Below are 11,019 nucleotides of genomic sequence, written 5' to 3'. Positions count from 1 at the left end.
TTTGCAAATAGTTGTGAGCATAATGAATGAAAACCGATGCAATTCACCAGTCTCCACACAGCCAGAGGCAAAGATCTTTACATCATGATGCCATGCTGCTATGGAGGGAGCTGGATGACATCATGACAATGCGCACATACATCAGCCTCAAACAGAGTTCATCATTTATTAATAAACAGATTTATATATTTAAATATCATCTCTGATTTTTATTTCTAGAGCTGATTCATTTATGACTCACCCACTAACATTTTGCAAATGGATGTGTTTTTCTTTTCTTTTTTGTGAGGCAGAACTCATCCAAAAGAAAGTACTTTAAAGGAATGTCCCATCTAATTTCAATAATTAAAGTCTGACTCTAGATAAGCTGCTTATTTTATTCAAAGAAGCTCATTTTTGGCAAAGGGTTATCAAGATATGACATGGATTAAACCCTATACTAACTGCCAGAGGGGTATGGCTGCCAAATGAAACTTCCAAAGAGACACCTTTAACTATTTGAATGTCAATTTATGCGCGTACAGTTTAAATACATTGAAAGTGGTGATTTAAACCATGAAACATACTGATTCACAAGAAGCCAAATGTATTGTGTGCTGTGGTAGGCGCACAGTGCTGTATGGAAAACCCATTCTGAGGATGACAGACTGTTCGCCTGGTGTTATTAATATATCACAGACCTGTAACACAGGTTGCATCCTGTAAAGGAGCAGAGAGGAATCTGAATATTCTGTTTTTGTCAGACACAATTTTTTTTTAATTGGTACACCCACGCTGCTCTGTGCAGAGTGCATACACCCCAGTTTGTGAGGCAGACACCCACCAGATTGGTTTGCACACAAACAGGGCTCCATAATTACGCTCCTCTATTCAGCAGCACTGCCTGTGCGTCAGCACAAACGTCATATTAGAGCTGCACATGGGGGACGGAACATAGGAGAGGAGAGGAGAGGAGAGGAGAGGAGAGGAGAGGAGAGGGAGCCTCGCAGATGTGGCGTGCTGGGGCTGCTGCTGCTTGCAGGCAGATGTTCTGTCATCCTCTGTCTCTCACTTATAAGGTGAACGACTGTGGAGGAGTAGCTCTGTTCTCCAGTTGTAGAGAGCAGGGAGAGACCAACTCTTATGTTAGCAATTCATCCAGCTGAAGGAGATCTGGCCTATAGCAACAGGGTAACTGGCATACAGCCGTATAACTTGCACTCTAAGATGACATATTATTGATTCAGGTCTGGTTTGGCTGAGAGCCTCTGATCATTATGAAATATGGCCTAATGATTTAATATGGTGACGCCAGGTGAAGTACATGCCAGCTAAAGACCTGATGATCAGTGATTGCTCACTCTTTCTCTGTACATATTACATCCAGCCTGCATCTTTAAGCATCTCTCAGCTCAGTTAGAAATAAAGCTCCAGGATATTTAAACACAGTCGGCTACTCTAACATGTCGAATGAGGATTAAATAGGAAGCGACTGCGAAAAACAGCTTTGTTTTTCATTGATTAGCTGTGTACAGTTCCAGAAGTATTACAGGCAGATGATAATCATAATGACGATGGCAACAGTGTTGATGAGAATGATTACGACAATTAGAGCCTCTAAATTGATAGCCCCTTGTATCTCATTTAGTCAACGATCTGAAGCCAGGTAGCGGATAAATTAAGTAAGCTGCTCAGAGCACAGGTCTTTTCCAACCCTCTGTCTTTCTCTTTATGTCAGATAAGGACGCTCACATCTTGCTACAAGGAAACTTCAACTAAACCAAATGAGGATAAATTATTAACCAGAAAACACGCGTGGAGAGCGAGCACAGGCTTTGGTGAGGTGCCCCTTGAGCAAGAAACAGTTGTGCTCTTCCCCTGACCCTTCCCCCGGACCTTCCTGAGAGCAGGGTACGAGAACCGGTTCTCTAAGAGGGCATCGGTGATGTTTATTCACGGCGTGCATTGATGCTCCTTCATCCTCTTCATCCCGGCGAAGCGCGCGAGTGAGGTGCGGTGCTCACCTTCTGACTGTCATTTTGTACACCTACATCACCACCACCACTAACAACAACCGAAAATTACCCTCCACACACGACAACTCTGTCGGGAGGAGGTTCCGGTGCTTGTCAGCTGAGAGAGAGAGAGGGGGAGAGAGAGAGCGAGAGCGATCCTCCTTGGCACACATTGCCAGTGTGGCAGTGAGATTTTGACTAACTGGCTGACTGACTGGGGGATTCTGGAGGAATCACACGGGGAAGGGACGACACGCTCTCCGGTTTTCTCTTTTTCCCACCCCTTTCTCTCCTTCTAGTCTGTCATCGAGAGGTCGATGGTTTTGTAGCTGCGAAGCCTGCATCCATCTCAGCGGCGGATTTTGTTTTATTTCTCCTCTCCTCGATTGGCCGAACCGGGGCTGATCCCAGCCAACCTGGGCCGGGCCGTGGAGCTGTTCAGCGAGCCTTATAGCTGAAGTTGGCGGCACCCGAGATGAGCGCCTTGAGACCCGGGAGCGGGGCTCTCTCCTCGTCGGGGAGACGGTTTGGGTCGTGGCGGTGCTGCTGCTGGTGGTGGTGGGTGTTGGTAGTCGGGGTGGCGGTAGGTTCGGGTGATCCGTGGATGTCCGCCGAGGCATGCCCCTCTTCTTGTTCCTGCAGCAGCACCAGGATCTCTTGCGTGGACCCGGAGCGGGGTATCAATGCCTTCCCCGTCCTGCAAACCGAGACAGAGATGGAGAACATCACCGACATGTGAGTTTCCCTCATAAGCACCGGTTCACGGAGAGATGTGAAGCTAATGCGTCAGGGGCAAATCAGCATATTTTTTTTCCCGACTTTATCCTTTTCCAGCGGCCCACATTTCCCAGAACTTCCCAAATAAAGAAACAGCATCCTTCACCCCTATTCTGCCAATTGTATGGGGAGCTGACAGATACACAGTCAGCAAAGAAAGCGGCCCAAATGTTGTTTATTTCTGCTCTGAATTTTAACCTGATGAATGAATTTTAAATCCATATCACTTCAGGTAGGATTTTAAGTAACCGACAGCCTACACTTCTTTCCTCGTTGGCAAGGGTTTGCCTCAGAAAGGCATCAAGTGCAACCCACATTGCATAACAGACTCTTTGGCATCAAGGGGCACATCAGTCTTTCGGCACCAGCGAGGAAACAAGCTCGTTTAGAAATGAAATGCAACTGAAGCTGATGGGCTTTATTCTGACAAATAGACAGCTCAGTCTGCGCGCGTACGTGCTCGTGTTTGTGTGGAGACGCCAGACACTACAGTCCAAATATTAGCACAGACACTTCCCAAGATGGCTTATATGAGTGTAGGCTATCTAAATGAACCACACAGGCGGAGAGAATCGATGCTGAAGAAAGAAAAAAAAGAAAAAAAGAAAAGTGACGTTTTTCTTGTCAGACTCAACATTTTGCTGGCAGTCTCTTTAAGGTTGGTCGGGCGCAAGATGCCATAAATCTCAGTGTGTGTTTAGATGTACTGTATCATCTCCTCTCCGGGCTGTATTTGAGCTTTTTCCACTCACATTTAATGAAACGTCACTTGGCCTGAAAATGAGCTGAGGCACCTCTGCAGCCGAGACAAATTAAACGGGAGATTAAGGTTTTTAATTGCGCCAGCATATTTCTTGGCAAAGATAAACGGCCTTGTTGGTAATGACTTATGTCGGAGATAAACAGTTTTTATCGGCGGCCTTGGAGAAGCCTTGGAAGCTCTTTGCATGAGCCAGTGTGGTGAAAAGCACTGACTGAGTGCTTGGGTAATGTAAACAGACAAATTACTGATGACCGTGGAACTGCTAATTCCGAACGACCTTGCCAAAAAAAAGAGAAAACCCTACGCGGGGGAGATACTGTAGGTCATCGTGCGCCCTGTCGTGTGAGCCGTTTTTGGTTGGACTTAGTTTATGACAGCTGATCTGAATCCTCAACAACTGGTCAGAAATCGATGTGCTGTATGGGTGTAACAGCTCACAAAGTCTGCGGTGATGTCTCTTTTGTGCCCTAATGTGTAGCCTGCAGTATGTATATGCTCAGAATTCCAAACAAATCATACTTAGTCACCATCTGTTAAGAAAATATCCTTTAGGGGGGATTCAGGGAGGTGGCTGTGCTAATACAGACAATCATAAATGGCAATATGTTTTGTTACGCACAGAAAATGCCCTCCTGATTAAATACTGAAAACATAACCACGCGTACAGAAATTTCCCAGAGTTTGTATATTCAGGCTTGTACCCCTACACCGACAGACAAAGGAGGCTAACGCACATATGTGGGTATAATAATGGTTATTTAAAAGCTCAGTTAAATTCCTCCCAGCTCACTAAAACAGACATTCAGCGACGGCTTCGTCAAACATGTGCACACTTGTGTTATTTGACAGCAGCGTTATTCTTCATCAACACTGTCTGCTGTTCTCATTTAGACTCTTTTGCAGGTGTTTATTTTGTTTTATTTTGTTTTATTTTTTTAAGCGCAGACACCGAGTGACTAATTGGTGATTTATTTCCGATCGCAAACGAGTTCGTTCCACTAAAATCATTTTGTCACATTGTCCATGCATCACTGCCGTCAGGCTTTAGTAGTACAGTGTGCTCCTTATTGAGAGATACATTTCATTATCACCAGATTTTTTCCCTACTTTTTTTTCTAGTGGATTGTGATGGGAAATGAGGGGAAGGAAAGAATAGGTGTTGTGCACAAAAGGTTCTCTGCAACACCCCAGACATGCAGATTGCATGGTGTGCAAATTATATTCTTATTTAACCACCTGTATCTATGTTACTTACCCCCCCCCCCCCCCTTTTTTTTTCAAAGGGGCAGCAAACAGGCAGCAAAACACTAAGTAATTGGAAGTAAACACAACATCCACTTTATATGCAAGCCAAACCAACTGCATTGCAATTTAGAGCAATCACACTGACCAGTGCTACTATGGTAGCAACCCTCTAAATTCACCAGGACCCCCCTGCTAAACAGGCCATGTGCTGTCCCTTCAGTCCTAACTCATTTATTTTTTCACTTGCATCAACTAAAATGTAATTATTATGGCATACATTGAGAAACATGAACTAAAAGTTACACCTGATGAATTTGCAATATTTCCCAAAAGAATTGCTCCTTCATTTCTACAGCCTTCAACAAATCAATCAATAGAGATGGTTTTTCTCACTCACTGCTTGTCTACCCCCTTGGAAAAAAACACATTATTTACTCACCTTGTGATTTAGCAAGGGAGTATGTGCAATAAGTGTGGAGGTTTGTGCAGGACAAAGGGCGGTGCTGTGACTGTTACAGTGTGTTCCCTTGATGGGAAAGACTGTCCAGAGCTTTTGTTTAGCTCTAAATGTTCTCAGAAATCCGATCCCGAAGCTGTGATATTCAAAGATCGCATATACTGCTTTCCAGCACACATTCACACAGCTAAATTCATTCACCCAAGGGAGTTGCCCACAATCATCTCCTGCTGGCTCTAGAATCAAGTGCCATGCACAAGTGCTGCTGAGGAAAAGAGGCGAGAACTGTTCCTTTTTCACTGCCCCCCCATCTCCTACGTACCACCTGCACGCTTTCCAGAGTCCTTTTTTTTCATTATTATTTTATTTTGGTCCCTCTGACTTCTGTTTATGCTTCCACCTGTTAACAAATGAGCCGTCTCACCAACGCTTGGTTCTCTTGACAGTTACATCGCAAACCAGAGCAGCTTCTCCTCCATCAGCGACAAAGACCTGCACTACTACAAGAATCTCAGGAACCTGTGAGTCTTTAATGGCTTATATTACCCTTGTACCCTTTGAGGTCTGTCTGCATTATTTTAAAGTGTTCTTGTCCAATGTTGGACCCAAACAATAGGCAGCATTTCTATGCACATTCTCTCCTCTTTTTACTAGTCTTATTCATTTATTTCAGCCTTGTTGTGTTTATCACTGCATCACACAATGTTTTGTCCAGTTCTGCACTTCTTTATCTTAATTTGCCTCTTTAAAAGAAAAAAAAACTATAACCACTAGCAACCACTTTCTTGTACCCTGAAGATAAAGTCTGTTAGGAAAACGCTACCTAATTTCTCAACCAGTATCCCATTTGCCAAGCAAATTAGCACAAAGCACATATCCACAGCGAGTGTGCTGTATGGTTTTCATTGTGGCTGGACTCATGGGAAAACAGCTATAAATGCAGGAAGTCTTAAATGCTGTGTTTAAGCTTCTATCTGAAACAAATGTCCCGTGTGTCTAAGTCATGCTGCACAAACACTTACACTCTGTGCTGTGTTAATGTAATAGTGTGTGATCTGACTAGTCATACAACAATATTTTGTTATAATTCACACTTTTAATGACTAAACGCTCAGCCCAAGTGATGCCACACCATCAGCTGCAGGAGATAACATCGCACCAAACGGCAATATTGTGTTACAGCCTCACCTTAACTGATAAAGGGCAAAGACTTTATGCATCCCGTTATAGCATCGTTGTGTAATGCCTGTTGTGTATTAATATTAATTTTTTATGTACATAAAAGCATTTCTGTTGGGGTACCATTTACACTATGCCCAGCGGATCCAGTGTATTAGCTTCGATTAGCTCTGATGGATGCAGTTTTTATTGGCGTTGTTTATATAAACGTCATTTTAACAGAAAGGGAGACTGATATATCATTTTAATATGAAAAACAACCTTTGTTCGTCTCTGTCAGTTTGCATCACAGACATCCCTATATTGGACAGCCAATAACAGAAAGCGTGTCCTCTTTTAAAGCCCTAAATGTTCATCATTTGATTAGTTCTTTGGACCTAAATTGTTCTACTTTCTAAAAAAAGTGTTGTGTTAATATATATATATCCTGGTTGTGGTTTGTAGGTCATATAAGACAATAAGGAGAGCAGAATATGGGTTACCAGGTTCTTATTGCTGGTACATATCCTCGTCTTGGCTGGCTTGTGATGTGAGACATGTGTTCATGAAGATACTGATGATGTTCTTGCTTTTGTTTTGTGCCAGAACGGTGACCAACAGCAGGCTAACATATGTATCAAAGCTGGCCTTTCAGAACAACTTTAAACTGCAGTACTTGTGAGTAAAAAGTCATGCTGTTTATTCCTTCCCTTCGATTGAAAATGTGTACCTTTGCAACACAATGTGAACAAGTCACACTGTGAAGAGAAAATTAATAAGTAAGAAGAAAAGCCAGTGAAGGCAGTGAGATTGATGAAAAACGAAGTCCGCTACAGGTTAACAAGATTTATAATTGATAGTCAAACCGTGATGCAGAGTCAATATAATTAAAGTTTAGTTTGATACTTATTATATTTAATTAATGTGACACTTAAGGTTAATTGTGACAGTCTGTGACAATGTGTGGGGAAAACTTTAAACGAGAAATATAATACAGGCTTATTAGTGTAGATAGAAGCAGACATGTGCTATTAGTCCTAACAACAATCCACTACTTTGCTTTGGTGCTACAAACACAGTCTTCTTCCCTAATGTTTGATTTTATTTCTAGGAATCTGAAAGATAACAACCTGTCATCCCTGTCCTGGAGGATATTCAAACACCTCAACATCTCTTATCTGTGAGTTCAGAGGAACCTTTGCTATCAGTCTTTCTATCCGTGTGTGTGTCTGTTGGTTTACCTCCTAGTTACTATGAGAGTCTTTAGATAAACACAAATATATACAGTAGCATCTGTAATAGCATCTTAGGTTTTTAATCTCATCGGTTTATAGTTCTATTTAGTCTGTAATTTTCCTCAAGCAAGAAAATGTTTTTTTTAGAAGTTCTTGATTAAAGAGGAGCTGAATTTTTAGCTGCATTCAGAGTCCAGCCAGATCCTAATTTGAAACAGAGAGTCAGAAATAGTGACATAGTTGTTGCGGGATAGTGATTCAACTACAAACTTAGGTTTATATTGGAACACAACCGGTTGGTTGTATAGTAAGACAAAACCCTACAATAACTGAGTTGCCTGTTGCAAAGAAACATGTCGCAGAGCAGTCAGATTGATTGCAACTTGCTGTCAATCTGTCTGTGTTTATAAATTACATGGAAGTTATCTTTAACCCTTTGGCAATCTGTCTGAGAGTGATTGCAGTGAGTCTGAGTCAGACTGTGATTGTTTGGAGACAAGTTGGCCTCCACCAGACAACCTGTCCAATCCCTTTGCAATCAAAAGTGTTCACCCAGGAGGTTGAGGTTGTATTTTATTCTTAGATTTTTTTCCCTGTTTCTATTTTCCCCCTGATTTAAAAGCTAAATAACAGCACAGAGAGCATGCAGAGATGTTAGTAGGGAAACCTTGTAATGTGACAAAAAAAGAAAAAAACAAATCCCAGAAACTTAACACTAGTGGTGTCGAACAGTTACAATTCCTCTCTTTCTTAAATCTTCCAAAATGTCTGTTACTCTTTCGTGCTTTGCTATGCTCTGCTTCTCACAGATCTTCAATGTGTGTGTGTGTGTGCTCCTAGGATCCTGTCTGGAAACCCTCTCCACTGCTCCTGTGAGAACATGTGGATCAAACTGTGGTTAGGAGAGGAAGCAGACATTCAGGAGCTACGCTGCATTGAGGATGGAGGAGCACGCAAACTGCTGTCCAGACTGACATTACCTAACTGTGGTAAGGGCGTGCACACACACACACACACACACACACACACACACACACACACACACACACACACACACACACACACACACACAAATAGGGTAAGGACCTGGAAAAAACATTCACAAGCTGTAGCAGAGTGTAAAGCGTTGAAGCACCTGGAGGGAAAAAAATCAATCCTAATAGTTTCCTGTGCAAATATTTTTCCAAGGGCTTGCTTAGATTTTGTCGTGTTCTTATGTATTTTTCATATGTCTGACACATCTGTTTTTATTTGCACAGTTTGTATAAATGTGTATGTACACGTGTGCGGTATGAAACTTGATATTTGAAGACAAATGTGCTAAGTGTTTTGGCAATTCTCAGGAGGTGTGGGGGTTGAATGAATAGAGACACTGAAGTTTGCTGTTAACACCTAAGAGGATAACTGTACAAAGAGTACAATTCATGCACTGACTACAGCCTCTGCAGTAATCAGTAATATATACCTACTGGTATGTGAGTGGGTGCTGCACGGACAGCATTGCACTTACACGGAGTGTCGCTTAGCCTGTATATTGTAATTTCCCAAGACACTGTGAAGTGAAGAAAGCTACAATGTCTTATGCATGAGCAAGCAAACAAATGACCAAATAAAAGCACGCACGCACACTTAGAGCCTCACTTTCACAGGGCTTGAACATGTTGTTTGCTCTCTGTTGTGTGTCACCAAAATGCCATCAGCACTGCACAGACTGATTTATCTTTGTCCACTTGGGATTTTTCCTCATGCGATGCACCGATTAGCTGCTAGATGGAGTAAAGTGAAATGACCGACACACAGGTTATGCATGTGTGTGCCGTTTGTGAGTGTGTGAGGGTTGTGTTGTCCTATAATACTAGGTAGGGTAGGCTTAGCCTTTCTGGACAGGTGTCCAGCCATCCAATCAAAAGTTACGAGTGTTCATCTTCCTGTTTGCTCTAAATTTCATGCACTTAGGATGTGTCATAGCGCTCTATTTCACTCCTCTGGTTTAACCCAGCATGTTTAATGTGATGATAGGTTTTAAAAAATGGCTGCAAGTTCTGTTAAACCTGTCAGAGATTTTCTCTAATCAGAAGGGCAATGGGAGAGGGGCCACCACTGTGTTCATGTATTAAAATTTTAATTTGGGGAGGCTCTGACTCAGGAGGTAGAGGTCCAGCTCCTTCAGCCTGCAAGTCCAAGTATTCTTGAGCAATAAACCAACCCCCAAATTGGTCCTGATGTATCCACCGTAGGGTGAGTGCATCCATGATAGAAAACCCTTGGCTTGTAGCAAAAAGCTCTTCAAGTACCAGTCCATCTACCAATTAGATGTGCGTTAGATGGGTTCAGTATTCTTGTGTAGTTCTATAAAAGTTCATGCTTGTATATTGTATCAATTAATGATCCCGCCACAATGAAGAGGTAATCAGTGTTATTCGCTTCACCTGTCAGTGGTCATAACGTTATGCCTGATCAGTGTATCCTTGTAGTAAAAAGGTCTATAAGTACCAGACCATTTACCAATTAGATGTGTGTTATTTCCAGTATTCTAGTGTACTTCTGTGTAGGTACATGCTTGTATGGTGTATCACTGAAAGCTCTGTCATTACATTGAATGTGCTAGATTAACCAAAGGAGAGAGAGAGTGATAGAGAGAGCATCATGATGTATTGTACGGTACATGCTTGTATGCTTGTAGTAAAAAGGTCCATTTACCAATTAGATGTGTGCAATGTTTAATATTCTTGTGTACTTCTGGGGAAGCATTGTATTGAACGAGCAGGTGAACAACATGAAAACAAGGCTTTTATATTTATTATTATATTTATATGTACATGTGTAACCTGGGGGAGGAGATGTTTAATGAAGCTATTACATTATGTCTCAGTGAGCCGTCCCTATTGATTATTTTCCCTTTTGCTTTTACTACAGAAACTACGAGGGTATCGATTGTAGAAGTATTCGTCCTAAGTATTTTCACACACACGTACTCACAAAACAATCTGGCCTGCTTTTATTCTGGAGGTTTGCAGAGAGCCTGACGATGTGTGCGTGTGTGTATTAGCTGTGCTGCTATTTTAGAGAATAAACGCACAGATCTTGATCGTTGCCTGTAGAAACCATCATATGTCTGCTACGTATGTCAGTCGTACGTAGAGCTTACTTAGAGATTTTGTTTTGTGTTCCTTCCCTGTTCTTTTCCTCACCACATGCAGAAAACAAAGAAACGTTAGTTTAGTCAGGATTTAGTTTATTGCGCTTATCGTTATCAGAGATCATACAAAACCTGCCAAATTTGTGCATCGTCTTGCCTAAGTTGCTCATCTATTCCTTCTTGCTGCTCACCTGCAACAGCAGCATGCTAGGACTATATGATGCTTTGTGTAATTCAGCACATAGATGACA

The 11,019-nt window shown here is 42.1% G+C and overlaps 1 protein-coding gene across 5 annotated transcripts in view; it reads left to right on the top strand.

The window, feature by feature from the left end:
- Positions 1-1,982: 1,982 nt before the first annotated feature.
- The window catches only part of ntrk2a (neurotrophic tyrosine kinase, receptor, type 2a), a 106,609-nt gene continuing 97,572 nt past the window's right edge, over positions 1,983-11,019 (top strand). For 3 of the 5 annotated variants that reach the window (XM_084946225.1, XM_084946223.1, XM_084946221.1), the window contains exons 1-5: positions 1,983-2,729; positions 5,683-5,757; positions 7,001-7,072; positions 7,506-7,574; positions 8,470-8,618. In XM_084946225.1, coding sequence (XP_084802351.1) covers positions 2,470-2,729; positions 5,683-5,757; positions 7,001-7,072; positions 7,506-7,574; positions 8,470-8,618 — 625 coding nt within the window. In that variant the 5' untranslated portion in view covers positions 1,983-2,469. Of the gene's footprint in view, positions 2,730-3,277; positions 3,430-5,682; positions 5,758-7,000; positions 7,073-7,505; positions 7,575-8,469; positions 8,619-11,019 lie in introns of those variants that run through there. The other 2 variants (XM_084946224.1, XM_084946226.1) reach the window with 2 other exon arrangements.

The sequence above is a fragment of the Perissodus microlepis genome, chromosome 12 (genome assembly GCF_051167445.1).
Source record: "Perissodus microlepis isolate ML-2025 ecotype Zambia chromosome 12, ASM5116744v1, whole genome shotgun sequence".
In the NCBI taxonomy this organism is placed as follows: domain Eukaryota; kingdom Metazoa; phylum Chordata; class Actinopteri; order Cichliformes; family Cichlidae; genus Perissodus; species Perissodus microlepis.
The sequence above is the reverse complement of the archived record's forward strand: the minus strand, read 5'-3'. Positions and strand labels throughout refer to the sequence as shown.